Source organism: Pyrgilauda ruficollis, unplaced genomic scaffold (assembly GCF_017590135.1).
Source record: "Pyrgilauda ruficollis isolate IOZ18807 unplaced genomic scaffold, ASM1759013v1 scaffold2, whole genome shotgun sequence".
Classification (NCBI taxonomy): domain Eukaryota; kingdom Metazoa; phylum Chordata; class Aves; order Passeriformes; family Passeridae; genus Pyrgilauda; species Pyrgilauda ruficollis.
The window spans coordinates 23,336,715-23,357,234 of record NW_024519206.1 but is presented as its reverse complement, the minus strand read 5'-3'; the positions used below and the strand labels follow the sequence as shown (position 1 = coordinate 23,357,234).

At 38.7% G+C, this 20,520-nt stretch overlaps 1 protein-coding gene across 2 annotated transcripts in view; it reads left to right on the top strand.

Annotated features, from left to right (window-relative positions):
• TRAK1 (trafficking kinesin protein 1) overlaps positions 1 to 20,520 on the top strand; it is a 103,291-nt gene that overhangs the window by 45,861 nt on the left and 36,910 nt on the right. For both annotated transcript variants that reach the window (XM_041466841.1, XM_041466840.1), the window contains exon 4: positions 17,743 to 17,819. In XM_041466841.1, coding sequence (XP_041322775.1) covers positions 17,743 to 17,819 — 77 coding nt within the window. The remainder of the gene's footprint in view (positions 1 to 17,742; positions 17,820 to 20,520) is intronic.

Below are 20,520 nucleotides of genomic sequence, written 5' to 3'. Positions count from 1 at the left end.
GTGATTGAAAAGGAGAGCTGGACTGAGCATTCAGATTTCCACAGCTAGAAGCATCAAATTCGGTTAGTAAATGTGAGTTAAAAAGCAAAAGGTGGGGGGTTTGTATATCATGAGCAGTAGATGTGTGGAACTCTTTGCAAGAGAATGTTGGAGATGCTAAATATGTATGTGGGCTCAAGAACAGAGAGGGTAAGTCATTCAAGACATGCTAAAAGTAGCTGTATCTGTCTCAGGTTGTCTCTGAAGATGAAGAAATTAGAGGTTGGGAGGGCAGTTGTGGGAAATGTTGGACAGTTCTCTGTTGCCTGCTCATGGCTATTCTTGTGGATGGAGTCTTTGGCTAGACTGACACCAAAGACTTCCCTGGTCAGACCCAGTATGGCCTCCTACCTTAATCTACTGGGATATATTAAGTCACCATCTATCCCAGTGCTTCTACTGGTGTTTGCAAAGAATTAGCATTTCCCAAAAGAGGGGGAGAAATGAATGAAGACTATGTGTTGGTTATGAACAAAATGGATGTTCAGTCCACTTGGTATCTGTACCTGCACATATTCAGAAATGCTTTTTGAATTGCTGTGTTTGATGATTTAGTGCCATTTGTTCTTCAGACAGGTTCTCTCCTAATAGCTTAAACACAGTTTTATTTGGGGCTGCAAAAGTATTTTCTTCCATTTCCAAAACACTGAAAAACATGAAGTTATTCTGGATGATGCCCTTCAGCATTTTTAGCAATTGAGGAGTGAAAATTTGGCCTAACCTCCTGTCTTCAGCTATGAGACTTAGATGCTTAGGAAAAAAAAGGGGGGGAAAATGGTTCATGGAGAGGGCAAAAAGTAGGGACAGATTAGCTTTTTTTTTGCAAGGAGAAATTTATTGCTGTCCTGATGTTCTGATTCTTTCTTTTTTTTCGTTTGGCATTTCTCAACATCAGGATGCAGAAAGGGTTCTATTATATCAGACTAGAATAGTGTAACAAAGCAGTAATATAGTTTAATTTTCCATGGGGAAGTCAGGCTTTTATGAAACTGTGTGGAGGACAGTAGTAATGGACTAGATTTCATTATTAATGTACCACATGTCCCCAGTGAATTGCAGCAGTGTGATGCTCTTGTTCTGTGAGCAGTAGCAATGGGTTGTATCATCTTTCTTAGCAACGATTTTTGTTTCCAGTATGGAGGACTCCTTCTAGCCTGTAAAGCCAGAAGAAGCAAAATGCATTTTCTTCATCTCTGCATCGCTTTTGGAGCCAGCTTGTCTCCATGGCAACACATTAGCCTGAAAGAGATGTGGAGACTGGGGAGGAAAGGAATGAGTTAGAAGCAGCCGGGTGGTGGTGTGTGTCCCCAACGTCAGCGCATCAGCCTTTTGATAGGAGGATTTTGTTAACACCCATCCAAGGCTCCTGTGCAGAGCTTCTTTATTAGAGGAGCCACCAGGGCATCTGCTTCCTTTCTGCATCCTTTTTCTACTTTTTTTTTTTTTTTCCTTCCAAATACACCCTCTGCACCCCCCCCCTCCCCTCTTTTATTTTAGTTGTGGCCTCAGTGAAGATGTGCAGCTCATTTTCAGCTTCCCGTGAGCTGCCTTGTGCTCTGGCATTTTGCAAAGGCAGGAAGGCATGGCTGCATTTCACTTGACCTTAGCAGCGAAGTCAAATCTCCTGTATGTCACTGAAGGATACTGACTATGCAGAAATTTATTGAAGCAGATTATTATGAACTGGACTGGTATTATGAAGAATGCACGGATGGTAAATATTTCTTTCTAGTCTCTTGTTGCAGAATTTGGAGCTTGTAAGACCGGAGCATCATTATTCAATGATTTTAAAAAGGAAATACCCAGAAAAAGGCAACACCCAGGTGTAGCAGAGATGCCTGCACCTCTTTTGCACCTCAGCATCTCTTGTGAGTGGTGCTGCAAGAGACTGCTGTATAGCTTTTTCCTCTCTGAAGGGAGTGGCAGAGCAGCATATGCTCTGTATGAGCTATCTTTGGGCAGGGGAAAGAATGTTCAAAAAGGTAACTGTATCTATAATAATTGAGGTGAATTTAAATATACTGATGGTAATATTGATTATTGGTTCAAGTTTGAAGTATGTGTTTTTTCTGCGTTACCAATATCCTGTAATATGTATATATTTTGTGTGTTATTAGGCAGTACATGTTTTCTCTCTGGTTATTTGTCAGTGAAAAACATTAAAAATGTAGATTTTTAAAAGTGAGCAGGTTAACTTTTTGAATTGGAAGAATTACAAACTCTGGCAAGTATTATCTTTTGTGCTGTTTGCAATTTTTATGTAATGTTTGCTAGGGTGGTTATTTCTGTATCAGGACACCGAATGTTTTCACAGGCTTCTGATAGAAGGCACACGAGAAAGGGTAAGGAATTGCTAAAACTGTATTCTCTGCAGCAAGAAAAAAATCAAAATCCCTTATTGATGGCACTCTGAAGCAAGATGCAGCCTTTGGGAATGCAGAAGTTTTACATTAATTTTATTCTGGCTGGAGAGCTTAGCTTAAACAAGGCAAGTCCAAGATCACAGTGAAGCAAAGCACAGAAAGCAGGAATGAGCATAGGCCCAGGGGATAATGTACATATGTAATACACAAAGATATTTCTATGGTAGTGCTCTACAATACCAGAGGGAATGTGAGGCATAAAGATAAGGGTGACAAAATTTGAATGCTTTTCTTATGGTTCTTTTGAGCGTCATGTGCCTCCATTTCAGAACTGAATGCAGTTTCAGAAGCTTGTTACACTTGAACTTCTATTATGTTTAATTGATTACTCCTGTCCAGGTGTTCAAAGAAAGAGGTGCATATTTATTTGAGAGATCTGACCACTTTAAGTTGGATTGAATCCATTACGTAACCTTTATCCTCTCAGTTTAACCCTAGTAAATAGTGTAGCATCTGATTAATCTGCATGATGTAACAGCCTGAGTTGGCCTGCTTTTAGAAGCTTAAGAAACAGACCAGTTGTATTGTCCATAGAAGCTGTAGCATTCCCCAGGTTAAAACTCCCACAGGTAGCTTCCCCCCCCCAGTTCATTTTTGTGATCTTTTTCTGTGGTCAAAGTGTCATATGGAAGGGTGGTGTGCCCAAATGTCTGAGCTAAGAGCTGATCTGCTTATCCATTTTGTCTTAAGCTGTGTGCTGCACTGGAGAAACTGTGGGAGTTCCATGGTAATGGAATAAGCAACATGTGTTGGGCAAACATTTAAATACCTTGTGGGATGAGAGCCTCAGGTGCACAGTAGTGGTTGGTCCGATTCTGGGCTTACAGGTTTTCCTGTCAGTGCTGAGCCCCTGCCCAGGATACTTCTTCCATGAGCTGAGATCTGGAGAGTCAGCTGGAGTATATGCTGGCAGTCTGCTTGAAGTATTTGGGAAGTTCCCCCCTAAGAGAAAGAAAGGGTTTAGTGTCTGATAGGGAAATAATCCCTCCAGCAGGTAAGGCATAGTGCTTTTTTGCATTTTTTGGGTTGCTATTGTTTTTTAATTAAAGTATTAGTTTCTACTTGCTGAAGGGCAGTGCTGTCAGTCCTGTCTCAGCCTCTCAGGTGAACAGTAGTCTCAGCATTCACAGAATTTTATGGGGTTTAGCTTTCTTTTGCTTCTTGGAGTTCAGGTGTCTGAGAGAGAGGAAGATTTGAGGGATGCAATGGAAGACACAGTGTTTGGCCTTAGATACTGGAATGTTCATTTGGGTTTAAGACAATGTTGGTGTTTACCCTTGACAGGGAAAGGTGTTCTAATTGTGGTAGAAGACAAAAGGCATCATTATATTAGAAAACAGAGCTTTTCCAAAAACCTGAAGCAGATGACATACTAAAAGAGATGCCTGTCTCTTGATTGGCTTTTTATTTTTCTGCCATGTTTTTTTTGATCCCAGAGTCATTTTCCCGAGATTCTTTTTACATTCAGTGTAGTGAGATAGGCAGTTGCAGCTCAGCTGACCTGTTTTGAATATCTATTTTAAGACAAATTGAAGCACAGTTAGAGAGCCGATTTTTCTGCCGCACATGGACTCTCCAGAGCTCAGATGTATGTGTGCATTCACTTATGAATCCCACCCAGTTCACTCTTTGTTATAAACATAACATTGGAAAATAGTGGGTGGTCCATTAAAACTAATAGGAATCTTCACAGGGTAATATCCTACAGAATTATTTTTCTGATGAAATTGTTCATACATTCTTTGTCAGAGTCTTTGGGACACAGATTTCCATGACTTTATTTGGTTTCCTTTATTTAATAATTATTTTAACAGCATATGGTTTCTTGTTCTTCAAAGAAAAAAAATCTAAAATTATATCCGGATGTAAAGTTTTAATGCTATTATTTAACTTAATAGGTAAAGCAGCAACTCACTGTTGCCTCAGATGTAATGAATTTCTGTACTGACTGAGAGTAATGATGTCTTCAACTTGCATTTGGTAGTGGTAATTTTTTAATGTCTTGCAAAAGAAAAAATGCTCAAAATTTACAAGTCTTGACAAAGACTTTCTAGGGTTGGAATAATTAATTAATTCTTTTACATAAGGTCCTTTACAGAGTTTATTTTTGGTAGGAGTAGGTGGAAATAGACAATAAAATGTCACATTCTATTTGAATTACTGGTGTTAACTAACATTACAATAAATTGAAACTTCTATAAATAACTACTACACTATGCTTTTTACATACATTTTCAAGTGTAATATTTTATAATATGAGTGACACTTGTCACCTTACTTGGTGTTAACAAAGTATATTGTGTAGGTGGACTGGGGAAAGAGCTGAGCCTGTACTTGAGTAGGAAAATAACTATTTTCATAGCAGACTTGGACAGAACCAGTGGTAAAAAGGAAAAGCTGAAACTTTTCTACTCTTATTACAAAAGATAAGAGTGTAAAAGTTTAGGTTCATCTAAGTGTTTTTAATAGAAAAAAATGCATTCTTAAAAATCTTGCATGCAACTTGGGTGAAAAAAACTTTCCACTAAACCCACACAAACTACCAAACAAGTAAACAAAAAGATAAGTATATATCCATAGAAATTTTTCTGAATATGCTTGTTCCCTGCCTCTCTCTTAGTGCAATATTTTTCTAATGAACAAGGCTTTCTACAGAAATCCAGACTGACTTTAGAGCAAATTATTTTTCATGCAGTTTCTTCCATTACTTGTTTATTTCTAGCTCAACAGTTTATAACAATGCATGAGTTCAGTTGCCTACAACTCCAGATGACTTTGTGAATGTGCAATTGGATCTTTCCTCCTCCTTTTGTTGGCCCTGAGTTTTTGCAATTTCTTGTGGAGGAAGTGGTGTCTTTCCCTTTTTTCCACTGCCAGACCCACGGCGTGCCTGGTTTGTTACAGATGCTGAACCTCCTAACCACTTTTATGTTTGCCTGAGCCACTCCATCTTGTTCCAGCATCTCTTCCTGTATTTTCTTCCAATTCACATTGAAATGCTTTTACCACCTGTTATGTTTGCAGTTATTGTTTAGAGCTTCTCTCCTCTATTCTGTTTTCCACTCCACTGATATAATTATCAGCAAGCTCACTTTCTTTTTAACAATAGTAGGCAATGCTATCTTGTTCTGCTTGATCTCTTAAGAGCGATTACTTATTGTTGCCTTGCTTATGTTAGTGTGGTGACCCATCATCTCCCTCATACACTGGCCCCTTTTATGTCATCCGTGTGGACAGAGTAACCCTGGTGTTACTCTGAATCTGAGTGGATGCTGGCACTGGTTATGCTACTGAAGTCTGCGGGAATCTTAAGAATGCCTTTAGGATGCAGTTTCTGAAACAGCCCTTGCTCTATAGGTATGCAGCTAAAATGCTCATTCAGGTTGATATCATTGTGCCCCCATGTCTCTATATATGATAAATATAGCTGAACTTTGCTTACATTCATGGAATTGTTGATACCATTTTCCTAGTTGTCTGCTCTTTGCCATGCCACTTCTTTCTCTTTACTCCTTCATTGACTCCCTGTTCTTCATGAGGTCACATAAGCCATATGAGGCAACACACATTGCAGCATAGAGATATTTTTTGGTTTTATTCTGTTCAACTGCTAAGTATCTAGGTGTTTTGCCATTCATTCCATTTCTTTCCCTTTCTGCAATAGTAACATGCTGTCCTTTTGGTTGAGTGACTGAAGATATTTTGTGTGGGATTTTGAAAGTGTGGGAAACACGAAACCTGTAAAAATTTGAACAAACTAACTTTGCTTGACTGTACATATTAACAGAAAGGACACATTCAATAACCAATTTTATCTCCCTCCCTGAAGAGACCACCCCAAAATACCCACATTTCTTCATCAGCATATTTAAATCTAAGTGCTGCCATTTCATCTGCTGTTTTTAGACTTGTTGGCTTACAGAGAATCTCTTTGTTCTAGATGCAGCATTGTTAGTAAGACTTAATTGTGCAGAAGTTAGATATTTTTATTGATAAAGGAAAGTTAAAATGATTTGAATGCATTGGAGTTCCTTGGAAATAATGAGTCAGGATATGAAGGTTTGTTTGTATTGTGTCCAACCTCACCCTTCTTCAAACTGGCCCCTGGTTTGTGTGTTTCCTGTTTCATGGCAGAGCTGCTGAATATCCTCTGTACCTCAGTGCAGCCATTGTACTGGGAGTGTGCTTGGAACACTGCAGCTCCCTTAACCAGCTTCCTGACAGGACGTAAAGCCTCCTAATTCAGAGTGGGGATAGCAGCAAATACACCAAATTTACTTCCCAGTGACAACTCATTAAAAAGAATCTTCATTCTAGTATACTCTTAAAGTCTCTGAGTATGTGTTTACAGGAAATATTGAAAATCTGTTTTCTCTTTTGAATCTTTCCAGTTTAGATTGTGTATTTTCAGAATGAAATACAACATAGCTGTTTTGTTTTTTTTTTTTTTTAATCCATAGCTGCTTATTGTTTGGTGTTTGTTGGAAACCTGGCTCGTAATCTTTAGCAAGTAAATGTTCCTGCACTGCTTAAGGAGATGTAATGCAGAATACATGAAAAATGTGTTGATAGTGTGAGGGTGGGGCATACATTCCTTCTCCACCCATTATAAATTTGCTCCAGCATTTATCATGTGCTGATATCAAAATAGGAATTACAACACCTTTTCTCAGCTTTTGAACGTCAGAGTCCTCCTGTGTGGTGCAAATTGATATTAGTCACAGTTCAGAAGCCAGCTTGTGGGAATGTTCAGTTATTCTCCTTATATTGTCATGTGTTTTGAACAGCAACATGCCTCCTTTCAGTGTGTCCTTCATAAACTGGATAGTTAGCTGTAGTTGACCACTTGTCAGGATTATTAAAACCACAGCATGTTTGGCAGGAGTGGACTTTTCTGTCCCTAGGCTTTAAAGGTGCTTCCTGCATTCTTTAATGTGACTTATTGTTTTGCTTACTCTCTCAATTTCAATTTTCTAGCTGTTACTGAAATGTGATAAATGGTCACTGAATGGCAAGTAGGTATTTAAGACCCTTACTGTCTGATTTTAAGTATTTTTTAAAGGCTTGATTCACTGTTACAGGGAAGAACTGAAGACACAAAAGCTCTAAGCTTCAGAAATTAGAAGTAATCCTCATTATTATTAAAATTACATATTTTAATATAATGATGTGGGGAGAAAGAGACAATCCTACTTTTTCCCATGAGTTCTTGAGGTTATTGCTGCTCTTGAATATTGCAGTAAATTTTGGCAGTCAAATATCAAGTTGCTTTGAGTGGCAAAATCTTTATTCAGAAATCAGTGTTTCTTTCCTCAGCAACCACTAACATGTATTTCATATCCTTTGGCTGTTATTTATATAATCATTATTGCATTGTTTGCATGCATATATCATGAGTTTAAAACGTAGAACGGAATAATTCATCATTATTGTGTAAAAGTAGTTGCTTCCCATCTCATACTACCCCGTTCTTCCTCACCATTAGAGAAATGGTAATAGCAAAATTGTTTCTACATGACCCAAACTCTTACATTCTGCTGGCTTGTAGTGTAATGTTTGTCTGTCTGTTCCTGTTATGTCCCCTCAGAGGATGATGAGGTGCCTTTGCCTTGCAGTGCCCCCACTTTGCCTCAAATGCTTTGCCCTGTGATGTGGATAGGAATGCTTTAGCAGCAAAGGGCACCTGCTTGCCTCTGCAAGTAAGGGAGGCAACTTAGCAAACATTAAATATCCATGGCTACAAAAAGTTAAATAAGAAAGTTAGCCTGCCTTATGTGTGTAGTCAAGATTAGCAAACACAGCTTGTTGCAAACAAAGAGGTCTGAGCACAGGAGATTTGTTTCTTGTTGAACAAAGAAGAGATGCACGCACGCCTGAAAATTCACTTGGGTGCCATGTGTGGACTCGTGAGGTATTTCTTTTCCCACAGCAGACTGAAGAGAAAAATGAATATGGAAAACACAGTATTTGGCAGCTAATGGGATATGTAATTTAAGTTCTTTTTACCAGTGTAATCTCTCCTTCATAGAAGCAATATAAAGCTTCTTTCCCCAGCCCAGTTCTTCACTTAATGGCTGTAGTGTGTGGTGGATGCTGCAGTCAGACTGTACTGCACAATAGCCCTGGGTATGAAGATCTCTCTGCTGGGTGTGCACAGGCTCAGGCTGTTCACAACTCCAGTGAGGTCTTGCTGCATTGGGCGAGGTGAGAGGTGATTTATGACTCTGTGTGGTGCACACCCTTCCCCAGGTGCGACAGACAGAGGCTGGGTCAGACTTCCGTGTTGAGACACTTGTGGGAAGCTACCACTTCACTCGTAAGAGCAGGGGCAGGGGAGAGGGAGCCTTGTTGATGTGAGCAGTATCAGGGAGGGTCTTTCAGCCCACTGGCTTTGTCTGAAATATGTTAGTGGGGCTTTTGAGCGAAAACTGGCTACTGTCAGAGCTGGTCTGAGGAGCAGTATAAACCTTCTAGTAATTATTAGACAGATGGTCTCTTCCCTCCTCCACCCCATCTGTAGAACTCAAAGCTGTTGTGCTAAGGACAAGTACTCAGTCTCTCCGGAGTTCCCTGGCTGAGCATGTGAGTGAGGAAAGATGGTATCCTGCTTTGTGGAGACCCTGCTCTGCTCTCCCCAAAGATACAGCCTCCAAGGAAATGACTTCCCATCGCCTGTGAGACTAAGGCATCATTTCGTGTCTGTCTGGGATAACTGCAGCAATGTCAGTAAACGAAGAGGAAAGTTATGAATATGACTATGAAAAGGAAAATGAGAGGAAAAGCACTTTTAACAGGCAGAGCCTTGATATCTTGGAAGAAGGTACTTTTCACCTTTTGTTTTTAATCTTGCATGGTGGTAGCACGTGGCAACCTACAAGTGATTTGAGTGATATTTGTGGATTAAATAGACAAAAATTTGTGTTTTACATGTGTAGCCAGTATGTTTGGATGTTTGTCTAATATCTAAATAAGATAAATATTAATTTATGTATACTTCTTTAAATAAGAAAGGCATGATCAACAGATGAAGGCTGTGCAATACCTATTTTATAATGAAACAGAAATTGGGAAATCTTCTCTCTCTGGAATTGTGGTGCATTTTTTTATATGCACAAAATGTGTGTGTCTTAGGAAACTGTATATTTTAGGTTGTCATTCCCAGCAGGTGCTTCTAGAACAGAGCAGCAATTTTGTGCTTATCCATGAATTTGAAAGCACATAAACAGAAATAATCCAAGTGTCTTATGACTTAAATTTTCACTATAAAAACTAACCCAAAAATGTTGTCATACTTCCTGGAAATAAAGGACAACTGGCCCATTCAGGTGGAAATGGGAATGTACATGCATTGAAAATCCTCCTGTGCACCTGCTGTATAGAGAGGGTATCTATCCTAGGGCTGCTTCCAGCCAATCTGGTTAGCTTCTTCAGGGTTTCAGGTAGCAAAAGCTGAATGCCTCATTCCTGTTACTTCATATGCTGTAAATTGTCCTCTGAAGCAGTAGTTTTATGGTACAGGATCGGTACTTCCAAATAAACTATTGTAAAGCTGATGCAGGGATGGTTTGAAGGATTGTTAGGACAGAGAATGTGACGTGCTGTGAATTTGCATCCTTGTTTACCTCATGGTTCCTGTGTTCAGAGTTCTTGGTGAATGAACCATGCTCTTTGAATGCCATTGTATAGGATTTTCCTGTAAAAACTCCCTCACAATCAAATATCCCACCTAGTTTTCGAATTTGTGTGTCTGTAAAACAAGAAAGGTGCTGAAGAAAATACTGATAAAAAGAAAATTTAAAACTGGGGATTGGGATGGAGAGGAAGCTTATCAAGAGAGGCCAGCTGACTTTTTTTTATATTTTATTCCTGTTATTTTAGCAATTAAATTATTACTGAAGCGTACATGATGCTGTTCTTGTTCTTTCTGCTGACTTTACCTTTCATCGAGATCTAACAGTCTGAAGCTGCTCTTGTTGATTTTGAGAGGGAAAAAAGAAAAATTCGAGTTCTATCTGGGATAAATTTAGCTCTGTCTTTCTGCAGTGCCTTCCTCTCAAAAGCTCAGTATGTGTTTGAAATGTCTTCTAAAGATGCCTTTTCTTCTCCACCTATGCGTTCATATCGCCTACACACTCAGTGTAGCAGAGATACAGATACACAAAACCTATATATGGTATTTCTATGTATCTTTGCACGGGGGAGTACTTGCAAAGGGTAGTATTTCTCTAGGAGAATGGGTGAGTCAATCCATTCTGTAAGTAAAGCAGATGGAAACACCAGCATGTAGCCTTTTCATCCTGAACAAAGGAAACACTTTAGCTATATCTGGCTGTAAATCTGGTACCAGAAATGGGAAATCAGAGGATATGCTTCACTTCAACCATTTATAGTTATAGTTATTGAAAAGAGGAGGATAGAAACTGTGTCATTAAGGCTCCTTAACTGTTTGGCCTATTCCATATGCAGGATGTGTACTCACTTCTTGACTGTTATTTCCATAGTCATTTTTCTCTGTGCTGACGTTTAGATGCTGTAACGCCCCTAAGTCCTGTTTCTGGAGCCTGTCACAGAATTAACATTATGCCTGGCAGCGTTGCAGTCGGCTCTCTTGATGAGAGTGGAAGGCACCTTTGGAATTGGCATTGCTTTGGAATTGTAAAGTTGCCTGACAGCAATATGTTTACTTTTTATTTGATAAGTTGGCCTTGGGGTGATTGCAGTGAAACTTTGCTCAGGGATATCTGTTGGTAATGTCTTCTCAGATTTTCTTCATAAAGGAACCTGAGCTGTGAAAGGACAACCTGTCAGCTTCCTTTGGTTAGTGATTTGTTGAGTCAGCTGTTTCTGAAAGGGAGCTATGTTTTGATTCTTGCTTTTGCAGCTGGGACAGGAAAAGACTCTTACCTACATAGGACCTATGATGGCAGCCATTTCCATGTAGTAGTTTAAAAGTCCTATTTATCTAAAGTACTTAGTAAGTGCAGGCAAAGAATCTGTCTCCAGCTGAATTAAAAAGAAAAAAAAAGGCCTTGGGATCACTATTAAAATCTTAAATCAGACACTCCAGGGATCTGCCTTCTGGATGTGACTGAAAATGCAGAATACAATAAAATGGAGACGATTCAGAGCTCTGGAATCTGTGAATACTAGAACAAAAAAGATAGAGAGGAGCCATTCTTGAAAGCTTTGGCACAACCATTCCCTCCCAAAGAGCTGGAATAGGAAAAGACCACATATTTCAGAAAGGAGACAGCTGACAATGTCTAACTTAGAGGCTTGTAACTTCATTTTAGGATTTTTAAAGATGTACAGTCCAGATCCTGATTTAAATCTTTCACACATTTATTAATTACATTGACTGCAGTCTAGACATTTCTTGACAAAAAATGAATGGAAGGGAATGTCAAGACAGTAACTCAGTGGCTAGTAGTAAAAAATCCTGCAAAAAAAGTTTTAACTTTGAAGAGAAGAGCTATCCTGAGCTGTGTCTGTAAATGATATATGCATTAAGGCAATTAAGAGAATTAAGGTGTTCTCTCCAGGGACTTTTTCTTATTTTCTTAGTTTCACTTTGTGTCTGTATTTTCCAAGTTACCACATTTGATCTGTTTATGCTAAATAGAAGGATAAAAAAGTGTCTGATGCTCTTTTTGAAATTTTTTTTAGCTTGATTTTTCATTCATCACTAGAAAATTTGGTGCTGTTCATGTCCTACTTAGAGGATGTACTTTGAAATTATTCCCTGCCTGAGGTTTCAGGCAGAGGCTTTATAAAAGAAGTAAAAGCTGTGGTTTGTTGTTTTTGGGGTTTTTTTTTGCAAATCTGTGTTTAAGTAAAAACAAAAGTTTGTATGTAAGGCTTTAATATTGGATTTGCTAAGCTATTTGAGTACCTTATGAGAGATATGGCAGTAAACAAAAACTCCTTGAACTATAGCCTTAAACAGCAAGATAAAATCTCTTCTTCCAGAAGAATCAGTAACTGCAGCTTAATATTAAAATATTCTTTTGCAAACGGTGCCGTTGAAATTACAGTAAGGCCATGCTATAGCATTTCAAGAAGACAAAACCAGAATCTATTGGACTATCTGTTGAACTTGCTAACTGAGTTTGTCTCTCACAACATCATGTTCTTCCAGACTCCTGCACAGAGCTCGCCCACGGTGTGACCTGACAGTTGTGAAGCAGTTGGCGCGCTGTGACCGCTCCTTATCGCTCTAAGCAGGGTCGCGCCACCGCTGACCTCCCCGTCTGCTTCTGGAGCAGCTGGCCTGCTCCCTGCTTTGGGAGTGCTGGGGGAGCCTGGGGGAACTGCTGGGCTGTTCTGTTAGGATCTGGATTTCTAGTAAGTTGTGACTCAGAAGCACATTCTTAAAGCTCTGGTGACAGTAAACCTTGAAAATTTTTAAGGTCTTTACATGGGTTTATTCTCTTAGGGCTGTCTCAAATGTGGCAGGCAACAGCAGATCTGAAGCCTCTGCCCCAGCTTAGCCAGGGCTGTGAGAAACACCTCTGCATTGGAGGAGAAGCTACAATATTTATCTTTAACTGTGAAAAATCAGTAACAGCTGACAGCATACTTCAGCTATAATTTTCCTGAGTTTATTTGAAAGGTGATATACCTAATGTGGCACGGTTTCAGAATTCCACATGTGCTTGGCTCAAGTTGATGTAGTGCTCACAGTAACCTGTGCCAGAGCATAACTATCAGTGGCTCTGGAACTGAAACTGTAATTTTTAGTGGGTGCTTTATCATTTGAGTGTAAAAATAGCCTTTGAGGAATGAATCCATCGAGAGCTGAGGTGTCCGAGTCTGCCAGGGTCTTTGATGGCTGACGTTTGCCAAGTGGCAGCAGGGAGCGCGGCTGCTCAGTCAGCCATATTTGCCATGTGTGTTCTGTGTGCCTCCATGTGCAACCTTCAGGATGCAATGCCCTTGCCAGTGTATCTTTGATGTTTGGACAGAGCTGTGAGCAGAGAGGAGTGAGACAGAAGCTGTTTTTGAGGCAAGGCTTGTCATGACTGACCAAGAATATAGCAGGCCTTGCCATAGTTAAAGGCATAGTTAAAGGGTTGGGAACTGTTATGGAAAAAAAAGCACAGTCCCCTCCCACCACCTTGCCAATAAGAAGCATGGATGTTTAAATGGCAAGAGATCTGTGCTCTGTGAACAGTATTCATTTCCCCTGATGGAGTTTCTGAAGAAGTTAACTTTGGTAGTACGGAAATCTTCATGCATTAAGGCCTTCCCTGTTAGACTCTATAATTATACAGGTCAATATTATCTGCCCCAAAAGTGAAACTTTACAGTGGCATGTTAGCCCTTTTATGTTTCCCAGTAGTTAGAAATAGATGTGAAGAAGAGCAGTGAGAGCTGGGCTTTCCTCTTCAGCAGCTGCAGCTCTCTTTTATTTCGTTAGTTTATCCTTGGTTGATAGGTCTCAAAAATGAAGAGGGAGTATGTGTTGAGGGATGCAGGGAGCAGGAGCTGAGGATACCTATGACTGCTGGCACTGGTGATATATGTTTTTTCCTCCTTCTCTTTGAATCCTTTGTTTGGCAGGTGGTGGCTCATTGCAGAAGCTGCCAATAGTGGTATTCTTGTTCCCCTTTCCTTCTATGGCTGTCTCCCATTCCTGCAAACATCCTTTACTCTAAGTAGCATACTTGTTGAATAGGTCATTCAGGGAGAAATCCAGAAAAGTGCATGTGTTCCTTCATATCCCAGTGCATCTTCAGCTTGGGAATCAGTGCACCATTACCTAGATGACAAGAAATAAATGCAAGGTACATCCTTTGAGCTGTACTTACTTTGGGAAACATAGGAATGTAGTTACCAGTAAATTTGTAGGCTTTAGGATGTTATAAAGATGGTGCTAGGTACTTTAAGGCAGAGGAAATGTTTGATCTGTATAGTGTTTGTCCATTGGCAGGTTTGGCTTAAAAAAACCCCTGAATACTTTGGACTGCAAATGTATCCCCAGTGCCGTGTATTTAGTGCTGTCATGAAAATAATGTGAAGGGAGCTTTCTCTGTTCTTTGTTTCCTATTTTGGATCTGTGACATTAGCTTCAAAGCATTTATCAAAATACAGTGAGTTTTTAAAAATTGTTCTTTCTTTCTGTGTTGTCTGTCAGCCTTCTCCGTACGTTGAGAAGTGCAAAGTATATTTGATTTGGCTGTTTGCATGCATCCATGCACTTAGACACAGTGCTGTCACCCTCAAGCAAAAAACTACTGATGTGTGAGTGAGCAAAAAGAGGTCAGTAATTTGGCACTGTAGGTTTTGCATTACAAGGCACTGTCCTTCATTTGCTCTTGTTTTATCTTTACAGCAGCGTTACCAGGCTCTCATACTCATCAGAAACTCCAGCAGGCTAGAAACCTACTATGCAGGATCCATTACATATGTGATGAGGGGGAGGGGGAGGGGTATTTTTCCACTCCATACTTCACTGATAACACCTCTAAATAGTTTTTCAAAATAGTCTGGTTTTTTCACTGATAGATTTTTTGATCACCAAAGAAATAAAAACTGCTGTAGTAGGAATTAGTCAAATGTTATCTCATAGTCTGTGGAGGCCGAATAACTAGATATTTAGATACTTTTTAGGTTTTTTGTTTTTTTTTGTTTTTTTTTTTTAATGATTCTTCTGGATTCCACTCTCCCCTTACTTTTCACCTTCTCTTTCCCACAAGCCTTGATTTCTGAGTAATTGAAAGCAACACCTTTTTGCAAGTTTGCCCTCCTTCCAAAAGGAAATCCTTCCTTTCAGCCAGTAGCTCTGTGTTTCCACAGTATGGTATGTTGTAGTAGTAGTAGTATGGACAGTAGTTGACTGAAAGATTTTATTATATGCAGTCTACTGAAATTTATTTCTACTTGGATGTAGAGAATGCATAAAAGGACACTTCTGCTTTGTAACCCTTTTATACTGGCACAGCAGTGTACAAAGATCTCTGTTTTGACAATCGCCAACAGAACTTTGATGGAAATTTCTAGATATAAAAGCTGTTGGTGACCAGATTCTACTTTGCTACTGGTAATGTCTGCTGTTATAATGCTGTGGTATTGCCTTGCCAGGTTAAAGTTTAAATGGCAAGTTCTGTAGGAATAACCAAGGGAGTATCCACACAATCAACTTTTATCACTCTCCCAGCTGAGTGACTTTACTCTGTCTGTGGGAACACCATCCTTTATCAGCCTGGCTGTTAGGAAGGTTATACATTTACTTGAATCAGGATGGTGTGAGGTTGCCACACTCCTGCTCATTGGTGATTGTTAGTGCTAGGTACAGAATTTAAATGAGCTTGCTAATGACAATGTCAAATATTATTTTATAGTAGTGATGGAATGCTGTAACCAGGGGAACTATTTAGTTGTATTGAAAACCTGCTGGCGTCAGGGTTTCGGATAGATGTTTTATGGCATGACTTATGAACTTATTATATTTAAAAGAAAATTGAGTTTAGGGTGGTGTCTGTTTGTGTGTGTGGATGAATAGTCTTCTGAACATTGTACCTTCTTATGTGAAGTTTTTATGGAAAACTTCTGTTAAACCTTTTTCTGCAAGTTACTGCATTTTTTTTATGTGGAATCCTTATTAGTCTGCCTTTGGGTAGTATAGCTTGTAGTTGACAGATGTACTGTGTTTTTACTTCTGCAGTGATAGAGTAATTCTATTGATATATCATGTTTGTCAGGTTATTACTTCAAAACATAAACTTTTTACTGTTACCACTTTCAGACTTACTATTTGGATAAATGCAATTATATTTTGAATACTTTTGTATAGCATTCTTTGGAGTTCACTGGAGTTTACTCATGTCAATAAATATTGTAAATGCTTTTAGGATGTGATCTGCAAAAGTAGAATTAGAGAAATGGGAAAATAAATGAAGAAATTTAATTTCTTGCCATGATTTAAGCAATTTTCTGATGTTTAGGTATCCTCCAGCATTTCAAGAGATATCTAAGTAATATTGCATTTCATGTATTATCAATGTGCCTTAGTGGTGATCAGCTGTATATTTATATATACGCAGATTGTGTATTTATTAATTAGGTAGTGTTGTTTCCTTAGTGTGACAAACTGCTAATATTACTGTACAGTTCTGCTTTTTTTTTTCTCCTCAGTATATAAATCCTATTAGGCCTGATCTGTCTCTTCCCCCGCCTTAGTGTGCGCTAGGACAACATTAGCTTATCTGCCAGACGGATCCTTAAGTGACATTGCCAAGGGTAAATCCCCTGAAGAGCAGTTCAGGCTACAGCAGCCTGATAACTCATAGTCCGTGTGATCCACTGAATTTCATTAACAGTCCTTTTTCCCAGAATTACAGGCTTTGAGGAAAAAGTGTAGTTGGGGAAAAAAAAAATAAATAGAAGGGTAAAGCAGAAAGTGCTGTTGTTTGCTGTGACTGTTGGTGAATTTTTCGAAAACTTGTTGACTTCTAGATAAGTCAGTGTAGCTTCTTGAAGGATCAGCTATGGTGGTAGACTGAACTTGTGCATACTTTCTTCAGTCTGACAAAACTCCTGGTTCCACCTTAAGGATCAACAATCTTAACCAGTCTAAGTAAATATTTGTTATGGGTGATACTATGGTCACTGTGGTGTGGCTGGGTATTACAAAAAACATTTCTTATTTTGCGTGCATACTTTGCTGCCTTGTACCATAAAACCCACTTCTTATCAACTTTAGATGATATAGTCACTTTCTGATGAACAGTGCCCCCCGCCTTAGAGTATTGGAGTTGCTCATTCATGGGGTAATGCTGCTGCATGTCATACAATGAGTAGGTGACACGATGGAATCTTAATTATGTATCTAAGAACATCTGTTTTGACTTCTAGATTTTTTTTTTAATAAACTCAAGATATTGTTCTTCAGAGAAGAAAATTTTAACGTTTTAAGTTTGTTCTGCCGCTGACAAAAGCAAGTGCTTATTACAAGAGAAGCATTTGTATTACCAGTATCACATGAGTCTTGGATTTTTTTTGAGGGCGGGTTTGGGGAGGGGGGGGGTTGCTGTTGAGTTTTATTTGCTTGTGTTTTGTTTCTTTTGAGTTTTTAGCTCTTGATGTGCTCATCCAAAAGTTGACATAAGCAGTTTTTTAGATGAAAACTTACACACATCTAAACTTTAAAAGATGTTTCTTGCTATGGATGGCAGTTGAACTTCAGTGATCCTTGTCTGTCTTCCAGCTCAGAACATTCTGTGATCCTCCCCCAATAGTACTCCCTATCTGATTAATGTTTTGCTTTATTTCTTTGCAGTTTTATGTGCTGAAAGAGTGGGCCAGATGACTAAAACATACAATGACATAGATGCTGTAACACGTCTTCTTGAAGAGGCAAGTACTACGTCTGTTTAGGGACCTGTACACAGTGTGACAAAGTAGTACTGAAATTATGTGGTACCACTAATAAACATTGTTGCTAGATTGTCCTTCAGTGTGGAAGAATAAGGGCTCTAAGTGTATGTGCACTTTATCTCACTGGTAAGCTAAATATTCTTTCTAAATAAAGATAATTTGTTTGCCTCAGACAAATGGATTCATTACTTCTGGTTATTTTTCAGTTGAGGCCATGTGACTTGTTCTTGGCCAAATGTTTGCCCTAATGGAGGAGGAGGAGGAGGAATCATCTTAAAATGACACATATTTTTACAGTACATGTAAAGCTGAGAGTATCATTATTGATGGATATATTCTCTTCAGAAAATTATAAAAAAAGCTCACAGACTTGTTTTCATAATAATTTGTTCAGATAATTTTTCCACAGAAGTACATAGACACAAAATTAGAAAATACCTAGTACTCCATTTGCCTTGTTTCCCTTATGTTTGGTTGATTTGGTTATTGTTTGTGGGGTTTTTACACCATTATTATGAAAATTGGTATTCTTGTAATCCATAGCACTCAAGAAATGTCAAAAAACAACTGTCATGGTACTATGCTTATGTTCAATAAAAATCATGATAAATTGTTGGACTAAAATCAGCTATTTTTCTGCAGTAAATTTGAGAAATGATTTTCTGAAGAATGCTTATGAGTAATTCTTAGGTGAAAACTGTTACAATTCTGTTAGCTCATGGCTGGCTGCAATTTAGTCTTTTATACTCAATTGCTTGCTTATTGCAATAGCAATGTTGAAAATGGTGTATTTCTGGCCGATTGGATGGTCTGTTATTTTTCTAATTCTGCAATAAAACAAGCATGGGAATGAATGCTCATGTTCCCACCTATTCTGGATACCCCTCAATGCAGTACAGTCTTATATTTTGTGCTTTGAGCCAAACCCATTCAAACACCTCTGTACCAGTTACCTGTTAAAACTGATGTTTTTGTTAAACTGATGTTTTAACAAAAGACTTCTTCTGGAATAACTCATCACCTTGTAGTAACAGTCTGTTAACTTGTTTGTGCCCTGTTCCCTTTGCCTTGTTTGGCTGAGATTTACTGCATTTGGTCTGTTACTCCTTCTAGTAATGATGGCAGCATTCTGCCAAACTGTTTCCTCCCCTGAGTCCCTGTAGCCAAGTGTCTATAGATCCAGGCATAACACTCACGGGAGCAATGCTTGAAGGACTTGCTAAGCTAGTGCTTTAAAGCGTCTTGTGTACTTTCCTATCTGGATGTTTGGAAGGGTAAAATAAGGGACTGTACAACATGTCAAACTTTATTAAAACAAATACTTTCAGTGAGCCTTTTTGTTTTGTTTGACCATCATTTCCAATTAAATTACTCTGTTCATAGGGATAGGTGCAGTTACAGCACCTTTCTTTGTTCTCCATATGGTGGTTATCATTAGAGATTACGGCCATTTGCAGAATTTAACTCCTTGTGTTTCTTTCACACATACAAGTGAGAGAAAAAACAAAAGATACCCCTTGTCTGTCCTTCAAGCTTCAGATGCTTGCATTGCAACATTGAAAGATGCTTAATTTGGGAAGATAGGAAAGAGAAGATCTTGAAACAGCATGTGTGCAGATATTTCAGAAATATGTGCCTATAGCCCTGAAACTAAGGAAAGGACATGGCAGCAGGCCTGCCTGGGTATGTGGTAAAAATTGGAGCAGATTTTGTAATGAATCTGCTCTCTCATCTTTTTCTAATAGTAGTGTAAATTTGTCTTGCTTCTCAGTATTATTTTTTTTACATATTGCTGTAATAAATTGGTTCCTTGTCATTGTGTTAGTAAGAGACCTGTCCCCAAACTGAAATTTAGAGCTGAATTGCTAAAAATTGGGTAGGAAGGCTGGGAAGGTTATTTGAAGAGCCTGGACATGGACTTACATTCCCCAGATTTGAAGTTAAAAAACATTGCTGCTAGATAGCTCCTCGTCTGTAGAATCAAAACCACAGCAATATATTTTTTCCACTCAGTATTTATGAAGTGAGCCAAATTAGTGAACAATAAGTTGGCTTAAAATATATCCAAACATATTTTGGATAACTTCGTGGCATCTATTGTTCTGAAAGATTGTACATAAGATTGCATAAAGATTTTATGGTTTGAAAATGCCAGTAGCTTTCAATGCAAATATAAGTCTGACCTTCAGAAACCATTTGGAAAATGCTATTTGCAGATACAGCATTGATCAGTCACCTCTCTTTTTATTCACTGGTTATTATATAACTTTTTTTTCCATTATGAAAGCCTCTTCATTCAAATTCATTGACTTCAAATCCATGTGAACAGTACCTGTACGTTTTGTTGGCTTTGTCATGAACGTACACATGACATAAGGTAACATTTAGTCATAAAATCTGGGTGGTAGTCAGGGGCAGTAAGTAAGCTCCAAACAGTATTTTCAGTGACAGGAAGAAAATTCTTCCTCAAATGGTGTTGAACTAAGGGTATGTTAGGGAGTTAACCACAGCACCATTTTACCATTATTAAAAAAAAATCCAGTAGTTAAATAAGAAAATGATAAATAGAAATGCTTAATGAACAGCGCAAAATTTTATGCAGTTTATCATCCTCTCCCAAGCAGATTACAGTCCCATGTACCAGCTTCTGCAAGGCTGAGACATCCTTATGTACATGTCA